At 36.7% G+C, this 22,264-nt stretch overlaps 1 protein-coding gene across 3 annotated transcripts in view; it reads right to left on the bottom strand.

Moving 5' to 3' along the window:
* LOC127983650 (centrosomal protein of 128 kDa) overlaps positions 1–22,264 on the bottom strand; it is a 122,912-nt gene that overhangs the window by 643 nt on the left and 100,005 nt on the right. For 2 of the 3 annotated variants that reach the window (XM_052585859.1, XM_052585861.1), the window contains 5 exons: positions 17,401–17,450; positions 10,302–10,325; positions 9,163–9,240; positions 8,970–9,083; positions 8,754–8,862 (listed from right to left, as the gene is read on the bottom strand). In XM_052585859.1, the coding sequence (XP_052441819.1) occupies positions 8,754–8,862; positions 8,970–9,083; positions 9,163–9,240; positions 10,302–10,325; positions 17,401–17,450 (375 nt within the window). The remainder of the gene's footprint in view (positions 1–8,753; positions 8,863–8,969; positions 9,084–9,162; positions 9,241–10,301; positions 10,326–17,400; positions 17,451–22,264) is intronic. The other variant, XM_052585860.1, reaches the window with a different exon arrangement.

Here is a 22,264-nt window from a genome sequence, read left to right as displayed (position 1 = left end):
GTTGCTGTTTATATGCATTAGTATATTCCCATTTGTATTCAGAATACAGACATAATCTGAAATAATAATAATAATAATAATAATTAAAAATAAATAAATAAATAAATAAACACATACTGTATAGCAAAGTACATTTACATTTATTCATTTAGCAGACACTTTCATCCAAAGCGACTTAAAATTAGAACAATCGAAGCATTCAAAATCAACGAGAGAAATCATTTGCAAGTGCTATAACAAGTCTCAGTTAGCTTAATGTAGTACACATAATATATTTACATTTACATTTATTCATTTAGCAGACACTTTTATCGAAAGCAACTTACAGATGAGGAAAGTGGAAGCAATCGAAAACAAAAAGAGCAATGATATATATGTGCTATAACTAGTCTCAGTTAGGTTAACACAGTACACGTAGCATGGGATTTTAAATAATATAATAAATAAAAAGAAAACAGAATAAAAAAAAGAATAGAGCAAGCTAGTATTATTGGTCTTTACACACACACACACACATACACACACACACAATTGTATAATAAATGAAAAGAAAAGAAAATACAAAAAGATTACAAAGGTAGTTAGATTTTCTTTTAAGAATAGAATTAGAACAGTGAGTGTTAAAGTTAAAGGGGCAAATAAAGATGGAAGAGATGTGTTTTAAGCCGATTCTTGAAGGACTCAGCTGCTTGGATTGAGTTGGGGAGGTCATTCCACCAGGAGGGAACATTTAATTTAAAAGTCCGTAAAAGTGACTTTGTGCTTCTATGGGATGGCACAATTAAGCGACAATCAAGTTCACTTGCAGAAGGCAAGCTTCTAGAGGGCACATAAGTCTGAAGTAACAAATTTAGGTAAATGGGTGCAGAGCCAGTGGTAGTTTTGTAGGCAAACATCAATTACTTGACTTTTATGCGAGCAGCTATGGGAAGCCAGTGTAAATTGATAAACAGAGGTGTGACGTGTATTCTTTTTGGCTAATTAAATATTAATCTTGCTGCCGCGTTCTGAATTAATTGTAAAGGTTTGATAGAATTGGCTGGAAGACCTGCCAAGAGGGCTTTGCAATAGTCCAGCATGGACCGAACAAGAGCTTGAACAAGGAGTTGTGCAGCATGTTCCGAAAGAAAGGGCTTGATCTTCTTGATGTTGAATAAAGCAAATCTGCAGGATCGGACAGTTTTAGCAATGTGGTCTGAGAAAGTCAGCTGATCATCAATCATAACTCTAACTGTTTTTGAAGGAGTTATGGTTGATGTGCCTAACTTGATGGTGAAATTGTGATGAAACGATGGGTTTGCTGGAATCACAAGCAATTCTGTCTTGGCAAGGTTGAGTTGAAGCTGATGGTCCATTATCCAGGAAGAAAGGTCAACAGTACGATGGCATCGGCTACAATCATCGTGTCAGGACTACTCCGCACATATCGACGAGGACACGAAAGGTTCAGTAGATATGTTGATTTAAATGAATGATTATTGCATGGTGTAAAGAACAGAAACTGCTATTTGTTAATAATTGGAATCTTTTCTGGGAGAATCCTAGGCTTTTGCGTGCTGATGGCCTGCACCCCAGCAGAGTCGGAGTGACACTCCTCTCAGACATCATCTCCAGGACACTTCGCTCCATATGACTAGTAAGCCAATTCTCAAATAACTACTATGATGACTTTTGTTCTGCTCACTTAACCTTTTCAGTGGTGAGTTTAAAATATTCCAGCGGTCCCCCCAGGGTAAGTATTTTTTAGACGACCGTTATTTTAGAAAGTTCCCCTTACTGTTTCCATGGCGACGCGTCAGGCTTGTCTCGTGACACACCGCATCAATAATAACACTGAATGGCAGATGAAGCGCTTTTTAGTTTTTCCTTTTTTTATTTAAAATATTAACAAACTTGCATACTATGTCATGAACAATCTGATATTCTGATCCATAAATATGAGTAAATTAGTGTGTTTTGTCATTTAAAAACCTTTCTAAATGATCTTAATCATGATCTGTAATGTGAGATGGGCGCGCCATGTTTGTTCGTGCTGCAGTTCAGAAAGTCCCGTCAGTCGGATTTACAGTATGTAAATTCAGCAATCTCTGCCGGAATACAAGTTATAAGTGGCGGATGAACTGGGTGATGAATAGAGTGAACTTTATAGTTACTTACACTATTTCTATCTGATATGAATAAAGTACATCTGCAAATACAATTTTTGAATGGATTGTTATCGTTGCTTCCATAGACATAAGTGTATTTTTCTCTAAATGTATTGTTTTACTAGTACTTATGTGTATTTTAATGTCTGAAACCTAAAATATGCATTATGTGTTTAATAACACTGCATAGTTGTGATAATATGACAAGAGCAGTGGACATCTCTCTCTGGTCGGCGCCAGACAACGCGCTAAAACACAGTTTGAATTTGACAGTTATGTGACGTCACCAAACGTTCTAAATTCTGTGGGACCGTATGGCTCAAAAGGTTAAATGATAGCAGCACTTGCGCTGTCCAATCTATTAAGACTGTGTCTGTCCCCCGAATAGTAGGGTCAAAGTATAAATTTTATGTAGGCCTCAGAAAAAATCTTATCGTGACCAAAACAATTTAAAATAAATGAACAAAAACTATTTGTAAAGGTTGGGGACTCATAAACATTAGTTCACTCACATCCAAAGCAGTTATTGTAAATTAAATGATCACAGATAACAGTTTTGATGTACTCTGCTTGACTGAAATCTGGCTAAAACCATTATATTGGTCTAAATGAGTCTACTCCACCAAACTACTGATATAACCATGTCAGACTGGTAGTGGGGGGGGGGGGTGTTGCAACGATATAGGAGTGATATTCTCAATGTTACCCAGAAAACAGTATACAGGCTCATTCAAAATACTTCTGCTTAATGTTACACTGTCACATATGCAAAATAAATCTATTGTATCTCTTGCTCTGGGTACTGTGTATAGATCACCAGGCCGTATATAGAATTCTTCTCAAACCTTTAGAAACGTTGGCTCATATTGATAGGATAGCATCTTGCAGTTGATGGAGATTTGTGGGATGCACATCCAGGGCATGAAGCTCCCATTCCACCACATCCCAAAGATGCTCTATTGGGTTGAGATCTGGTGACTGTGGGGGCCATTTTAGTACAGTGAACTTATTGCCATATTCAAGAAACCAATTTAAAATGATTCGAGCTTTGTGCTGGAAGTAGCCATCAGAGGATGGGTACATGGTGGTCATAAAGGGATGGACATGGTCAGAAGCAATGCTCAGGTAGGGCATGGCATTTAAATGATGCCCAATTGGCACTGAGGGAACTAAAGTGTGCCAAGAAAACATCCCCAACACCATTACACCACCACCACCAGCCTGCACAGTGGTAACAAGGCATGATGGATCCATGTTCTCATTCTGTTTACGCCAAATTCTGACTCTACCATTTGAATGTCTCAACAGAAATCGAGACTCATCAGACCCGGCAACATTTTTCCAGTCTTCAACTGTCCAATTTTGATTGGTTGATTAGAGAATTGCATTAATAAGAAATTTAACAGGTGTTCCTTATAATCCTCTAGGTGAGTGTAGATATCGTACCTCAAAGTGATGATGTTACTGACCATTTCCTTGAATTGTGCATGCTGCGTATCACTTATATAAACTATATCAGGGGTTTTCAAACTGTTGGTCAAGACCCACTTGTGGGTCACAGAATGGAACAAGGTGGGTCGCACAAAGTCGCTTGGCTGCAGCTAAATTTGCATTTCAATGACACACACACACAGTTCAGTCTAGGGCAGCATGAATGTGACGAGTGGGGTGGGGCCGAGAGCCGTGGGAACGGAGCGAGGCCGGTGGAGTGATTGGGAAATGAGCGACACCTGCGACACTCACCGGTCTCGAGAACCACGAAGGAGATAGGAAGGATACAAAAGAGGAGTGACGACAGTGAAGGACGAGAGAGGACCAGGCCTGGGTTTTGTCTTTGTTTTTTATTTGTGCGCGGCAGTCGTCCGCGAAGGGCTGTCACGCTGTTTTGTGTTTTTTTGGTTATTAAAACTTTGTATGATTATCCGCCAGTTCCCGCCTCCTTCCCGAAGGAGTCATCGAGGCGGTGGGCTGGAGTGAGCTCTTCCGTCCCCCCCGGCAACTCACTCCAGCCCACCGCCTCGAGAATCCTCAGCGGCAGACTCTTAACGCCCTGCTCGATGGCACAGCGGATTCACCCCAGCAGCGAGGGACCTTTGGCAGCGCGTCCCTCCTTCCTCCCGGGCTTCGGCACCAGTGTAACACATTAAAAACTTCACAATCATGGGATGGAGGAGGCGGGAACCGGGAACCCACTCATAACACCATCATTAATAATGAACTGCAATATCCTTAGTGTGATTTTCAAATTTTTGATTTTCAAATTTTCACATTTTTTAAGCGCGGGCGTGCAGGAGTTTTAATAACAGTGAAGGTCTCAGAGCAATGTCATTAAAAGGTTTAATCGGTTTGCATTGTTAAAAGAGAAAAAACTTGCTCACTTCAATACACTATATTCTGCATGAGACTGCATATACCAGAAAATTCAAAAGTTATTAAAACGGTTTCAGGTAGGCCATGTTCATTAAATTCTATCGTCCGTTTGAACTCTGCACTGTTTTCGTTCGGGAAACAGTTTGTAAAAGCATTTCAGAAGTACTGGGTGAGCACAGCAGGGCACAAACGTAGGGTTAATTGTAACACTACAAGATTTAAACATTTCCACATAACAAAATATACAACTGTTCGCAATATTTCCTTGACGTATCATCTCTGTTTAGAGAAAGAATTGCCAAAGTGTACTCAGGTGTACTCTAAAATAAAATGGCTATTTTTCTTAAATACTTCATTTCTGTCATCAAACTTTTAAGTAAAATTAGGCTTAATGTCAACCGTTTTTCTTTTCTTTTCTTTTTTTCTCAAATATTTTGGTGGGTCGATAAATAGATTACATTTGTCTAGATGGGTCGTGGAATGGAAAAGTTTGGGAACCACTAAACTATATGGCTCAGCGTTACCATCTGGGCAGAACTATTGTTCAATCCACCAAAGACAGATTCGCAAATAACCTGCCTGATTTATCTCAACTGCTATGTGTACCCAAAAATACACATGAACTAGACGAAGTGACTGGCAACATGGGCACTATTTTCTCCAATACATTAGAAGCTGTTGCCCCCATTAAATTTAAAAAGGTTAGTTGTATATGGATTGCCATTTTACTGCAAGCGAGCTACTGCAAGCGATTTTTTGAGCTGCAAATCCATTTATCCTTTGCTGAAATTTCTGCGTCTTCATGGAGAGAGCACGTCATGGTTGCTTAGCAAAGGCAGGCGCCTCAGGCCGGTGACACACTGGCTGCGTGGCTTCTCTGCTGCGTGTTAGGAGCGTTTTTGTTACACACCTACACCTACGCCTACTGATAAAGGACACCGTAAACAGTATTGATGGCAAAATAGACTATGTTTGATAGGTGCAATATTTGAAATTCGAGATTTATTTATTTTTTAAATTACATTTATATCTGAATTTGTCAACATATAGACTTTCAAATATCAAAATATTGTGAATTATGTATTTGTGTACAAAATGACATATAAACATATTTTCCTATTATATTTTGCCTGGAAACGCTTCCAACACGTGCATGTCTTGTGAAAAATAGGCGTCGGTTCTATTTCTAGCATGCACACGTTTTCCGTGTGGCTCGAGCCGCGCCTGAGATGCGCGTCTCACGCAGGCAGTCTGCAAGCTCTAACCTGTTAACATGGGAGCCGAATTAAAAACAGACACGCCACGCAGCTGAGATGCTTGTGCCACGCATCCAGTGTGTCGTCGGCCTCAGAGGCGCAACTGCCTGAGTGCTTTGGAAAGAAGGAGAAAGCGGCACGCCTAGGCGCGATATGTGAACGGCCACTAAGACTTTTATTTGTGCAGATTCTCCAGTACAATGTTGATTGCAAATGTTTAGTCGTAAAAGCTGATAACATTGCTTTTTAACAGTTAACATTTAAAGCTTTACAAGCATGTTCTGTGATCAGTTTGTCGTTTACCAGTTCATAATTCAGTCGTGCAGCTTATGTCTGAATGAGAGAGGTAAATGTTTAAATATATTATTCTTATTATTAATATAATTATTTTATTCTTATTCTTCATGAAAATATGTTCTGAAAGATTCCTTAGTAAGCTTTGTTCAGGATGTTAAACTCCTTTAGGAGCTCTAAGGACTGCCAGGGTGAAAACATTATTTGAAATCTCCTTGTGAAATTTGCTAGAGTATGGGTCAGTGTTTTGATTGCAGAAGAGTTCGACAAAGGATTACTAACACATAATAAAACAACTCCAGGTATATTTTTGAGGAGGATATGACAATGCGAAATGGTTAAAATCTCTTAAAAATCTATGCTGAATGATAAATACCCTTCATTAATAATTTACTTGGGGAAAAAATGGGCAAAACTAAAATATAAGTTCATAAACCGATTAATCGTCAAAATAATCGACAGATTAACCGATTATCAAAATAATCGTTAGTTGCAGCCCTACCTATAACTGCATCTAAACCAACAACATGTTTATTAGATCATGTTCCCACTAAATTACTGAAAGAGTTGTTACCTGTAGTCGAAGAATCACTTCTCAGTATTATTAACTCTTCGTTATCTTTAAGTCATGTCCCAAAACCATTCAAGCTGGCGGTTATTAAGTTTTGTATCAGTTACAAATTAAATGGTCCTAAATGGTTTAGCTTCCTGCATACCTAACTAGCCTTATACCGCGCTACAATCCATCATGCTCCCTAAGGTCACAAAACGCTGGACTTTTGGTAGTTTTTTGGTGATATTTTGCTATATCTCGATATACGATATGTATCTCGATATCTTTAGAGGAAAAAATAACTCCCCAAAACCTACTGCAAAAACAAATATCCCAAATATTACATGATTAGGGCCCTGTGAAATGTTTTCTTTTTTTCTTCACCATATGTTTTATTGTTACCTAATTCTGTGTTTTAGCCTGTGTAATTATGTAAATGCATAAAAACAACTTAATTTGTAAAAAAAATAATAATAATAATAATATTAAAATATCCTTATGTGAAAAGTTTATCCCCCTCTGAAATTCTGTATATTTACATTTTTCTGGTTATTAAATGAAGGCATAAAACATTCTTTTAATATATCTTTTAATTATTGAAAATTAAGCAATCTTTATTTTTTGGTAAACAAAGGGGATTTACTATTAAAAATAAAACATGGAAGAAATGTTGTGTGATTATTCCTTAAATTATGTTCATTTCATTTTAATAGTAGTAGTAGTAGGCTATGTACATTCTGCTGAACAATAGTAATAGATTTCTGGCAAAAACTCTTATTTTGACGGGTGTACCTTTACGGTTCTGTGATACTACAGTCTAAGATGTGATATATGACGCTAGTTAAATCAAACGATCAAATGCTCATGAAGGGACTCTCAGTGCAGTTCTAGAGATGTTGTTCATATGTTCACATCCTCATTTAGTGAGACGACAGATGCTGAAATGACCGCGAGCATCATGCATTTTCAATGAGAGGGGAGGGGGAACAAAATCAAGGAGGCAGGGGCGAGCACAGCACAGAGAAGATAAACAAGCAAAGAGGCAAAATCAGAATTAAATATAAACAATATATCCATATATACGATGTGTCAAAATCCATATTGAGTTTAAAAAATATCTCATTATATTTTAAATAGAGCTATCGCCCACCCCTAGTTCCTAGGATAGCAAAGTCCACTAAATGAGGTAGAGCTTTCTCGCATTTGGCTCCCAAACTCTGGAATAGCCTTCTTGATAATGCTCGAGGTTCAGACACACTCTCTCTATTTAAATCTAGATTAAAAACACATCTTTTTCGAAAAGCATTCAAATAATGCATCTCGTAATTTGTGACTGCAGTTGTGTCTGATCAAATCTGCATTACTATTCTTTAGCTTGGGTTAAACAAATAAATTTTACTTTGTTGGAACAGCAGCTATGCTAATTATGTCTCTACTCGTTTCTCTGTTTTGCCACGGGATTTACATCTCCAATCTGGATCCAGAACACCTGAGAAGAGATGATGCCAACCCCTCAGAAGACCTCAGAAAATACTTACCCTGAAACAACATAGATAACTAAAGCAAATATTGTTATAAGTGTGACTGCATCATATAATAATTGCTATTAACAGTGTTCATCATCTGGTTGACTACGTCTTGTATTTATTTTTCAGACAATTACTATCATATACACACAAACTGACAGTCACCACTTTGTGGAATCATATTGTAGAAACTATATTTTCTGTAAAGTGGCTTTGCAGTGATTTGTATTATAAAAAGCGCTATACAAATAAACTTGAATTGAAAACTTGAATAGCATTAATAATTAATTAATTTCATTTATTCTACATTTTATACTTTTTGCTATGGTACCGAAATTGAGAACTGTGAAATTTTACTGCTATAATACCACCAACTTCTGACATTTTGGTTCTGTCACAAGACTAATTTAAGATATTTCATTTTCAGTTTATGAGGGTGAAGGTTAAATGCAAATTTTCATTTGTTTAAATTTATTAGACCGAAATTAGAAATTATAACTATATCAACTAGATCTTATCAAAATAGTGATTTTTTTTTTTTTGTCCAACAACCTTTGAACATGATTTCAACAACTTTTAACTGCAACGTCTATTCTCTTGTACTCACATGTGTGGGTAGACAGACTGGTATCATTCAGGATATTGCTCTGACTAAGTACAGATGATGACAGACTAGTAAACTGAAGACTTCGACAGGCTGCATCCAACTTCTCATCCTAAAATTAACAGAAAGAGATCATTCAAGATTTGAAAGTTAATATCTAACTTTACACAGTAAGAACATTTAACTGGACTGTGGACCTCGCCACTCAAACATTCATACCCTGTATTCCTGAATCCTCTTCTTAGATTCCTCAAGCTGATGCTGTAGGTTACCAACTATCTCCTTATATTTGACATAACGTTGCTCCACCATTTCTCTCTGCTTCTGTGACTCCTGAAACCATTTAAGCCAACCATGATATTTACTATAGAGAGAAGTCAAATCTTAACCAAAACATCACTTATGATCCAACCTCGAGATCCTTGAAGTTTTCTAGCAAACTGAGCTTCTCAGGAACTGATTCCAGATGATCCAAAGCCAGCCTGGTGCTCTAGAAAATAAGAATGGTGTTAAAAGGTGGAATTATTCTGTCTTTAATATTTAAAATCATACAGTACAGTATCTCTACCCTGTTGCTGGAAGTCATCTAAATGAGTGTATCACCTAGAAGAGGCAAAGGTCAATTCCGGACACCAGAGCATTGTGGATAATGATGTAAATAATCTGAGCTGTGAGTAAAGGCTGAAGCAGTTCAGGAGCTCATTAAATGTTCGTCAGCCAGCCGTAGCACATAATAGTGATTGATGTGGTAGGCGTCAGATAGCTTATTTTTCAAACTGCATAAATGCTGCTGAGTCAATACAAGCATCAATACTTTTAACAAACGGCTGCATATTTCTTATCCAAGTAATGATTTGTAATTCAAACATTTAACAGAAATCGTTAAGCCTTTGCAAATAGTGTACTGAGGTGTGGAACATTTCAGCAATTTAACTTTGCAAACAGAACATTCTGCACCAAAATGCAGAAAGGGTATCTATGAATCAGCCTCCCAAAGCTAAAACAACTGCACTTCATAATTGCTTTTAAGGCACCAGAAGAATACTATTTTAGTTTTAGTAAGTTTAGGTATTAGGTTTTTGTTTAATGTAAATTAAATGTTTCGTCAGAGCCACTTTCTTGAGACTCAGCAATAATCATTTTGTGTCTTTTAGTCCATGTCTGTTGATCTTAAGGTATAGTTCATTATTATCTTTTAGAAGCTGCACGCAATAATGACACAATAGACAGACGATAAGTATAGATGGTTGTACATTATAATATACCAGTGCTATGGTAGCATAAAATTCCATAAACCTTAAAATACTGGCGGTGCCACAATATTTTCCATTAGTAGTACCAAAGTCCTTTTAGGACATTTTAGTGTATAAACTGTACTGTACTCATAACCGAACTCAGTGGTGGGGTGCATCTGTGGCTCACATTCATCGTTGTTATGTATTACTTGGGTCATGTATTACATTGGTCCAGTGCTTCAGATGCTGTTCACACAGACCATGTTCACACAGACCAACAAAAGCATACACAAAATAGTGACACAAAATAGCTTACCATTTCAAGATCTACAATCCGGTCCTGAAAAATAATAAGAATAAAAAATAGGTGACTTGACTAGACACAGGACATTCTGTTCAAGTGAGTTCTGGAGGTTTCTAACACTAGGTTTCTAACATTTGTCTAAAGTGTATTTACTGACGCTGTGTCCTATTGTTCTTCTAAAGCCGATTCAGGAGACTGATGCATAATAGAGGCAGGTTAGCAGGTGCCTCTGTGACACAGCAGAACCCAGTGGGTGAGGTTTGAAATCATGCACACAAGCAGGGGTAAAATGTTGTGATTACATGGCTACCACATGCAGGACAACTGATGTGCATGCAGGATTACATGAAGGTTTTGCAAGTAAAATACCAACTACAGAGGAGATTGTGTGTGTGTGTGTGTGTGTGTGTACCTGGTATTCCATACATTATGCCATGCCACAAGGATAGCAATAACAGTACTTTTTAACCTTGTGGGGACATTTTTTTGGTTTCCATTAGGAAAACAGCTTATAAATAATAAATGATTAAGTTTTTTTTTGAAAATCTAAAACAGGTAGGTTTAGAAGGTGGGTTAGGGTAAAGTGATATAAAATATAGTTTGTACAGTTAACCCTCTGAGGACTAAGGCTATTTTTGGGGCCTGGAGAAGTTTTGTCATGCCCTGACATTTGTGCTTTTTTCAGTTTTTAAACATCTAAATGGCATCTAAACATCTAAAAGTGTAATCTCACTGTAATCTGCACAAACTGGGCTATAATAATATGTGAGCAGCATTTATGTACATGATTGTGTTTTTGAGAAGAAAAAAAAAATATGCATGGTTAGTGAAAAACTACAAATTTTAAATCACTTGAATAAGGCCATAAAACACATACAGAACGTTGGTTCGCGGGACTTTTGAGAACTGGAGCTTGTAGCCTAGAATTTTTCTTTCTAAATTATGTTAAAATCATCTTGTTTACTCACTCACAGAAAACAATATATTGATTTAAATTTTCTAAGACACTTTTTGTTTGTAAAAGTCATATGTGAGTAGGCATCAACTATCATGAATATCATTGTGATTTACACCTGAGAAGACAAAGGCCTGCATAATGAGCTGCATAATGAGCCTTTCAGTCATCTGTGCCACTGAGAGGGAGGAGTTACAAGAAAGAATGTGAGGACAAAATAAATCTATATAATTTTATGTTTGTAGTTTATTTAGAATATATTTAATTATTCCATAACATAATTTAATATCCACTTGGGAGTGCAGTTGAACAGTTTATTAGAAACAATCAAAGCTGACTTTCAAACTAAATTTTATGCATCATTACTCCAGTCACACAATCCTTCAGAAATCCTTTTAACAAACTTATTTTATAAAAAAAAAAAAAAAAAAAAAAACATTTATTGTTATTAATAATAATAATTGTTATTATTAATGTTAAAAAGAGCTGAAAAATATTTTTTCCAGTTTTTTTTAGGGGGTATAAATTGAGAGAACAGCATTTTTTGTTACATTTGTTACAGCTTAAAATGTTTTCACATTATGTGAAAACTAGGAACAAGTAGAGTAGGTGGACAGCCTAAAGGCCCTTTTACCGCAGCACGAACCGCCGCCGCGTCTGTGAAGTGCATTTGCAGTTTTTGACCACTGAGTTATCAAACAAGCGCATCAAAGCACATTTTTCGCAAATAGATGTCAGTTTTCCCTCGCTGATGTGTTACATTTGACGGCTTCAGTCACGGAAAATGAAAGAAAAACACTATAGTTAAAATATTTCACATATTTTATATATTTAATATGCAATGTTCACAGATGAAAGTTTGGTATTTATGAAGTTATGTGGATTTCTTAAAACGAATTCAAGCAGGATAAATATCAAGCCTGTGCCTAAGCCTGTGCTTATATTTTCTCTAAGCTACATGGTACTAAACCATATTTCAGTTTTGATACATTTAAAAGGTGTGCAGTGTTATTTATATTAAATGAATTATGTGTTATATTACTCAAATAATTATGGTTTACTTTGCATCAGAGCATTAAAAGTGCTACATGGATTAATATATAAATGTCAAAATTTTCATATATTATGCCTATATTTTAATTTATAGTTTAAAAATCCTTTAATAAAACAACATACAATTTTGTTATTCGTTACATGTCCTTTATTTTGACAGATAATTTCTGGGGAAAAAGACATTTGTCTGTAAACTGAACAGAAATTGTTGAATGTTTAAATGTGAAGCACTGTATAATTTCGTTCACATTATTTATGCCTAATTAGAATAAAATAAGAAACAAATAAATTAAACCTGCATGATTTAGCTAAATCTTTGAAACTCTAAAGACTGGACGGATTAATAAACCGTCCTCACGATTAAACTCAAGTTCTCTCATTATAATCAACAAAATGCACACGATGTAAAAAATAACTTTATTAATTGACATCTTAAGTGATTTTAAAGGGAGCCTTCTTTACTTGCTTTTAGTTGTGGACGATAGCATATGGCCTAAAAAAAAAAATCAGATTTATGATTTAAATTGATTTTAAAATCAATATTCACATGACAAAGAAATTTTTCAAAACAAGTTTAAATATAGTTATAAATTTATAACTGAGACCAGATGATAAAAAAACTGTAATGTTTTTACCCTAATGCTGGAAAGACCTTTATTTTTATTAATGTTTTTTTATTATTTGTTTATACTAGCCCATCATGCATCTAACCATCCACTCAGCATTAAGAGCTGTTCAGATTAAACCTGGCAGCTCCGCAGTGAGCCAGTGTCATGGACGGAGGACAGAGCAAGTGGAAATATATTTTCTAGTCTATATTTCCATCTCGTTATGCCGCTGGTTTGTTTTTTTTTTTTTTTTCTTATATACCTTATTTGTAAATAGAGCAGTCACTGTCTGTGTCTAAACCGGACGCGAGAGTTGTCATCCATGCCCCACTGCGCTAAAAGTGTGTCTAAACTTGATGACATAACACTACAGTGTCAAATCATCTGAACTCAGTGTCAGAACATTTCATCATAAACAGAATGAGGCATCAGTTCACTGATGGGGATCGTGTCCAGTGTATCCATCACTGTGTTCTGTTGTCTTTTGTCGGATCACACATCTGGTGTCCGATGTAGACCTGGTGTGCATTTTTTAATTGGTTATGTTACAGCCCTGCTTGTTTTTAATGTTTTTATTAAATATCTGTATTGACTGCATTGTCATATCATATTATTTACTGCAGCAGAGTCTGTGAGAGTGGCTAGAGCAGCAACAACTTCCTTCCGCGCTCAGAGCATCAACTCTGCGCGCACTAATACCAGAAACACCGCTCCGCCTTCACTCCGTGCATTAAGTATTTTAGTATGTTTGATATGGTATGTTCATAACGTAGCCTATGAAAAAAAAATAATTAAAAAAAGAACAAAAATAAAAGGAGAGTTTCAAAGTGGCTTAGGCTATTGTGTGTAAACTTTTTTCCCTATCACATGCCAAACTAATAACATTGTAAGCATTAAATCTTTAATTGCTGCTTTCTGATGTGAAAATTTAGTTTGTGAGGAAAATAACAGTACATTTTTGTCAATTATTTTATCTAAACAGATCGATGAATTTCTTCAAGATTTCAAAATCAAATAGCCTACTCATAATGTAGTAGCACTGTAAGATTACGTTTGTTTGAATGCATCATTGCTAAAGCGATTGCGTGCGAATGTGCTGTATCTGTTTAAATCATGCTTTAACCCGAAAATAATCAGTAAAAGAAACAGTCAAACTCCTTAGCCTTTAACATCCCACTCAACTCTTGCAGTCATTACAACCTGATCAAGCCATAACCAAATATGTTTAACATGAATTCTTGCTGAATATGCAGTTATATTACGGGCCGTTGGCATGATTTTACTCGTGATGGAGGCTCTTGGAGCAAGTGAAAATCACGACGCTCAGACTCTTAATATCCTCTCCTCGCTCCAGTCAGAATCTCACTGCTCCGCTCATCTTCTGCTTGGCAGCGTGTCTCTGTCAGACGCACGGGGGAGGGTTGAGCCACTCAGAACTTCGGGAGCCCTGAGTGGTGCGTCGGTGGATGTTAAAAAGAAAACAGATTTTCATTCAAACAAACCGATGTAAATTACAAATTCAAGTTAATCAATAAAATCGATTATCACTGAGCCCTTTTAATTATTATTATTATTTTTTTTTAAATGCAGATGCATTTAAATGCAGTCAGTAAAATATGTGCAAGATTTGCACTGCACGTGTGATGGTAGATGTCCAGCATTTATTCTTATTTGTTTTATCTTCATTACAAATCTTGTTTCGTTTTATTTTGGATAATTGCATATAAAAAAAAAAATAATTTACGTTGTAATGCATAGGCAAAATGTGAATTAATATTCATATTCAAGTGTTTGTGCAAAAATTATTAATGCACATTAATTGCAGGGCGCATTTATATTCAACATTCAGCAATCTATGAATGTTGCATTTCTCTCGCCGGAGAGCGCCAGCACTGTGAATTTCATGTTGCAGCCAACAAGAAAACATTTGTTTATTAATAATTAAAATGTCTAATTTTTCACAAATATTAGGCTACTTCTGCATGTGCTTTGTGGCAAACTTAATGCATGTGCTTGAGCGCGGAATATATTAAGACTTGATTATGTAAATAAGAAAATAGAAAAACAAATGATCAATAAATAATTAATAATTATTTTATGAAAATCATTGTTATTTGTGATCATGGATTTTTGTGGAAGGCTTTAAGACCAAGCGGAATCCTCTGCTCCCGCCTCACAGCGCACGGGACTCTGCTCACTGACGCAACTTCACTGCCTGCGGTTTGACTTTACTAAATCAGATTGAGGCAAATACATCTTATTGATCAGGAGCCCAACATTGAGCAAGGCTGGAAAACATTCATTCTAACGGAAGGAAGATGTATTTCACTGAGCTAATGCTGTTAAAGAGAGAGAGAGAGAGAGAGAGAGAGAGACTAGTCTGGGGCTATTCTTAAACTTGGAGCTCATTATATTGAAGTACAAATCCAAATATTAATAATTAATATAGAAATAATTTAAGCAGTTAAAAACTATTTTTAAACTTGAATTTAAATACTTTTAAACGAACATTAAAATCTCAAGTTTATAAATTAAAAATGATAAAAAAATGATAAGCATTTTTAATAACTTATTTGTGCACCGCGGAACGTTTCTCACTGGATGAGTTTCGGCGGACCGATTATACTGAAGCACCAACTAGCGTTCGCATATCACCGCAGCACATGATCGAACCTCAAGTATCACCTCAACGCAAAACATATAGCAGCTAGCGTGGGCTATTATTTTGTTGGTGCAACTGGCAGTTTATGTTAAACTCATTATTTTTTTGGCCAAGGTTATTGAGAGTTGGACTTAGTATGTTATGGCCTCTGAAGCAACAGAGTTTTCTAATAGTCAGTGTTTCCAATGTTCTGAATGTAATTGACAGTATTGTGTATTACTTAAAAAACACTTTACAGAAAGTTCCAGCACCTATAAGCTACCTGAATTTCCGAAATGTACTATTTCTAAATTGTTTCTAAATATGCTATTGCTACACTTAATGGCAAAAATTGCACTGGTCTGCTAGACTTGGTTGAACAAAAATAAACAATATTTTGTTGCTTAAGCTTATGTATTCAGTCATTATTCAATGGTATACTATAAATCCATGTGAAAAAAAATTACTTAGCACTGTTCTCAGATCAAATATTTATATGCGATTAAAATGCGATTAATTTCGATTAATTAATTACAAAGCCTCTAATTAATTAGATTAATTTTTTTAATCGAGTCCCGGCCCTAATATATATCACAAATATACACACACACACACACACACACACATATATATATATATACACGCACACACACACACACACACACACACACACAGGCCTTATATTTATTTACTGTTTAATAACAATGGCATGCATATGATCCTTTGTGTAAAGGTCTTCTTTAAATTTTTGATGAGTAGACTGTAGCCTAAGACTATCTTACGTTTTGAAATGAACTCACAGTAAATGTTTTAATATTTTTTAAAGATGTTACAATGTTATATCATAATGTTATTGTTGTTTTACTTCCTCCTTTTATCTCATTTTACAATTACATTCATTTTGCAAACCGTCCCTTTGTGCCACCTGGCGGTAGTTTCGCTAATGATTTTAACACGCGACTGAATTAGTTAATTATGGTGCTGCGGCGGTAATATCCATTTAGGCTGTCCACGTACTGTATATAAATTAAAAAAAGAGACTTACTCATGTTTATGATCTCTGCTGAATAAAGTGCTTCATTCTTTTTTTTTTTTTTGAGGAAATCCAAATCTCAAATTCTCAACCACATCACATCTTTTTGGGGTGAATTATGTCTTATTCCTCTCATCGTGAAGCAAACAGTAAAATAAAAAAAACTTGAAGAACAGTCTGGCTGCGTTGTCTTCTGTTGTGTGGGCATATTCAAGCCACGCGCTTCAGTGAAACATTAGAATCTGAATAGAGCGTTCAGCACGGGAGTGTGGTCACATTAGAATATAATGAAGGGACACGTGAAAAACGGACATTGCATTGTTTCATATGGATTACTTTATCACAGAATATCTGTTTTCGGCAGCACTTGTTTAGTTTAAAAGTTGACATGTCAGGCTTTCTATAGATATCTCTCTCATGTCTCTTCGTTGAGTATTCACTTAGTTACAGTTAATTTTAATGATGCGTTTGTACATGAAGATCAGCGCAGACAAAGGCTACAGACAGCACACCTTGTTTGTTATCTTTATTTTATAAGTGCATAAAGTTCTGTTATTATGTCTGTATACAAAAAAGTAGACCCTTTACAGATTTGATTGATGTATTGCTCTTATCTGTACAATCAAAATTAAAGTGTAATTTAAGTTCTTTTACAGGTTATCAGGAGAAAATGACTCGTAATGCGTATACGCGTTTAATCGACTCCAGAGGGCTAATCGACTCCAGAGGGTAAAAAACAAAACAAAACAAACAAAAACATTACATCTCTGGAATGTCCCCATGAAACATGGAAACCAGTCTGTGTACTCCTTCACACTAACCTGAAGATTTCTCATCTCATCTTCCTTCTTGTGGCCCATTACAAGAAGACCTGAAAGAAAAAAAATCAACAAATACTGATATTGAAAACAATCATTAAATGAATAATTTATGAAGACACACTAATATTCCTCTATAAAGTTCAAAAGAAAAATACCTGATAAATTCATGCTGCATATCTATGTATTACATATTATATACATTCCTGGCATTTGTCCATTAAAAATTGGAAACTAATAATATAAAATATAAATTTACTTGACTTTATTTGAGAAACAAAAGACATTATAACTTCTTATGTATTAATATAATTTTCTTCAAAAATAAATAAAAAATGTTTACTAGAAATGTGGAAAAAACTAAAATCAATATACATAATATATAACATGTCAATGATATATCTCCATTTTTTTCCCTCACAAATTTGACAGTGGGCTTACAATTATATTGAATGAATTGTAATTAATTGTAAAATTATAATAATCTTTGTGGTATAAATATTTACATTTACAGTACATTTACATTTAGCAGACACTTTTATCCTAAGGAACTTACAGTGCATTTAGGCTATAATGTTTTTTTTTTTCTTTTTCTACTAAAAATTTGTGTGTTCTCTGGGAGTCGAACCCAAAACCTTTTGGGCTGCTAATGCAATGCTTTACCACTGAGCTACAGGAACACTAAAACTAAATTAAATATATTAATAAATTAAATATATATTAATGCTTGTTAACACTACAAAAGTTATTCAGTCAAGAGCAGTGATTTTCTGTTTTTCTTTTGTTGTTCGATTAACATTAATTATACAGACAGTATAATTACACTGCTGTCACTTTAAGACCTAAAGCACTGATTTGTATACTGACACACATTTGATTTCTTTCTCAAATGTTTATGTTCCTTTAAAACTGACAAGAGGGCACTCACAAAGATGGGCTTTTTGACAAAATAAAGTTTGTTTATTTCTCTGTTTAAATGCAAGAAGACACAAAAGAGAACTCAATCCAGCAACCGTGCTGCTCAATGACACTGCACTGCTCTGAGACGCAGCTCTCTGTGTGTGCGCTTCGGGTGTGTGCACAGAAAACAACAAGCAAGTACTGGTTATAGAAAAAAATACTGTGCCATGGTATAACAGTAATACTCACTCTCTCAACAAAGAAACTCGTAGTCTTGAGTGCAAATGGAGAAAAACTAACTTGGAATTTTTTAGAATTGCATGGAAAAACAGTATGTCCAGCTATAGACAGGCTCTAAAAACTGCCAGGGCCCAGCATATCCACAAACTTATTGAAAATAACCAAAACAGTCCAAGGATTTTATTTAGCACAGTAGCTAAATGAACAAATAACCAGATGCCACCCGATTTAAATATTCCATCAACGTTTAATAGTAATGGCTTTATGAATTTCTTCACTGATAAAATAGATAACATCAGAAATACAATGACAAAATTTGATTCTACAGCGTATAATACTTCAGTTTCACCCAAAGATAAACTGCAGAGCTTTACACCCATAGGACAGGAAGAGCTAAATAAACTTATCACTGCATCTAAACCAACAACATATTTATTAGATCCTGTACCCACTAAATTACTGAAAGAGTTGTTACTTGTAGCCGAAGAACCACTTCTTGTCACGCTGTCTGGACTCTGTTTCCCTGAGCCTCCACTAGTGGTCTCACTTCCCCATAGGCACCTCACCGCAGGCACTACAATTCCCACAAAGCCTTGTCCGTCCCTTCATCACATTAATTGCACTCAGGTGTCTTCACTTGATAGTCATTACCCTGCCTATATTAACCGGTCTTTTTCTGTGTGTTTGGATGGAGTCCATTCTGTCACCCAGTTTCCTCGCCTTCCGAGTTTCTAATTACTGTTCCTGTTCCTTTACCTGTTTTGGATGGAGTTTTGGTTTTGACCCTCTGCTTGTTGGATTCTGAATTTGGATTACCCATTAAACTCACACTGCGTTTGGATCTCTCGTCTCCTGTGTTTCCCTGGGTTCCAGAACGTAACAGAAGGACTCCATCATGTCGAGATCCAGTGGTGTGGGACTTCATACCTGTTCCCCAGCCAGTACGGTGGAGCGAAGGGCAAAATTCATAAAATTAACCATCCTCCGTCAAGAGAGCAATGAGGTGGGTGGTATGGCTCAAGTGTTCTGGACCCTGGCGGATGGTATGGGATAAAATGATGCGGCCCTAAAGGACATTTTCAACACCGGTCTGGATGACCCGGTGCCAAGAAGGGAGATGGATCAGTTAGAGGCTTTTGATTTCTGGAAATTTGTGTTCTAACAACAACATCGGCTTCCGTGGGATACCCCAGCCACTCCTGTCTCTCCCGGTGGGATGGCCGATTCTAGACCGGGGTCTACAAACAGGAGGACCGCCAGCCCAGCAGCACTGCACAGTATGGTTGCCAGCCCAGCGCCACAGCACAAGGTGGTCGCCAGCCCATCGCCACAGCACAAGGTGGTCGCCAGCCCAGCGCCACTGCACAAGATGGCCGCCAGCCCAGCCCAGCGCCACAGCACAAGGTGGTTGCCAGCCCATCGCCACAGCACAAGATGGCCGCCAGCCCAGCCCAGCGCCACAGCACAAGGTTGTCGCCGGTCCAGAGACATGGCACAAGATGGCCGCTTGTCCAGTGTCTCTGCACAAGATGACAGCCACAGTTGACCCTCCAGAGTCGAGTCAGGTTCCCGTTGACCCTCCAGAGTCGAGTCAGGTTCCCATTGACCCTCCCGTTGAAATCAAACACTAGAGCATGCCTTCATTCAAACACAGTGAAAGATCTGATAAAAATCAGTGTAGAGGGGCCAAGTCTGGAAGATTTTGATGCTAGAGAGAGTGTGGCCAGCTGCTATAGCCAAGGCCAAAGATCAAGAAGGCCAAACTACAGGAGTTGGCCATCAGAGGGGCATGTGACTGCAATGGAGGATAGTCCATAATATATTGAGCATTGAGATGTTCAGTCTGAAGAGCTTAAAACACTTAATTTAAACACTATTTTGACCAGATTGTTAGTTAATCATTTAGGCTACGAGTCAATATTGCCTATATGGACAGCAATAAAAAAAAAGTAAACTTGTAAAACTGCTGTGTTAAATGCGATGCACCTAACTTTTGTGCTGGTGCACCAGTGAAAAAAGTTAGTCTAGAGCCCTGTAATTTGTTTAAGATGTTTAACTTTACACATATAGTTCAATATTGTTGCTCTTCTATGCCCTACCTTGCCTACGCATTGATTTTTACAAAGCTCATTGTTCTGGAAAGCGAGGTGTGCTCTGATTGGCTAGCTATCCAGTGCTTTGTGATTCACTGAATACCTCAAGCATGTGAAAGAAATGTTACATCTCTTGTAATACTGTGATGCCATCTCCCGGCACGACGAGACAAAACCAATAAAACCCATAACAAACTAGGCATTTGTAGCATCAAGTGAGGAGATAATTTCTGATTATAATGACTAAATACTGTCTTTTACGCGTGGCATTGTGTATCATACTGTGTAAACAAAAAAAAACATATCTGCATTAATGTTTGAGAAATAACACACAACAAACGCTACTCCACACTGCTTAAAAATTGCATTTGAATTATAATTTGGAAATTCTTTAAATATAAAAAATATACTTACAGGCTGTGAATCAGAAATGCCAGACTGTCCTTGCAAAGTTGGAACTGCGCCACTTTATAGAAACAGCCTCTGTGTGTAGACGGCTATTTTAGGCTATTTAACCAGGTTCAGGAAACAGTCCTCCATAAAATGAACAACACGCATCTGAATATTTGGGTTGAACACTTTTGGAACAGTGTTTTAAATACAACTTAACTACTGATTTCTAGTTGTGTCCTCTTTTGAGGGCCAAAGTAAGTAGTTTTGTTTTCACAACGAAACACACAGGGCTTAAGAAAGGCGTGGCCAACGGATAAAAAATGAAGGAGCTTGCGGCAACCACATGTGACGACCCAGGGCTGGACTCCACTTTGTCCACTGTGAAAGCTGATCAGGCGATTCACAGTACGAAGTTGATTTATTTCCTCAGCGACCAGCTCTAGGCATGACCAGGCAGTGTTGTAACTTTTGTTGTTGAATAATTATTTAAGATTTTCGGAATAGAAGCATATGTGATGCTAAGTGTAAATAATTATAAACACTTTATTATTTTTATTATGTTTTTGTTTATTTTGAAAGATCGCAATGATGTATCTCACCCTGTTATACTTCAAGTACACACTAAGTATGCTGATAACTTTATTAATCTTTTAGCCTTGTCAAGTAGGTGAGTTGTGTGGCTTTTTTCTTCTTGTATTCTGAAGTAAAAAGAACGAGAAATATGACATCCGTGTAAGCGTCTCAATCTTCAAGAACTTTCACTAACATTTTTTGGTGCCGAAAGCCGGGATAGCGTCATAGAATGGTCGCGGAATAAGAATCTCGGAGTAGGAAAGTGAAAGTAAGTTTAATGAAGATGGCTGAAAAGTTAGAACGGATGAAGAAGAAGAGGAAAACAATCCGCAGCTCAACGACGAAGTTACTGACTCATATGCAAGAAGAGATTGGTAAAGAAGAACCAGACTGTGAAAAGCTGCGCGAGTTACTTTCAATGTTATCGACGAAAGAAGAAAGCTTGGTGGATCTTGACAGAGGCATCGAAAAAGAAACTCCCACGGACGATCTGGAGAGAGAGATAGAGAGTGCGCTGGATTATCAGGACCGCATTATCATGTGGAAATCCCGTGCAGTGAGAATGATAGAAAGGGAGCGTGAACAAGAGAGTGAACGGGTAAAAAACGCCTATGCAAATCAAGAAAGACGGCCAGAAAAACAGTCTGTCAAGCTCCCCAAATTGGTTA

Source organism: Carassius gibelio, chromosome B20, assembly GCF_023724105.1.
Source record: "Carassius gibelio isolate Cgi1373 ecotype wild population from Czech Republic chromosome B20, carGib1.2-hapl.c, whole genome shotgun sequence".
In the NCBI taxonomy this organism is placed as follows: domain Eukaryota; kingdom Metazoa; phylum Chordata; class Actinopteri; order Cypriniformes; family Cyprinidae; genus Carassius; species Carassius gibelio.
Note: the sequence above shows the minus strand (reverse complement) of the source record. Positions and strands in the feature narration are given on the sequence as shown.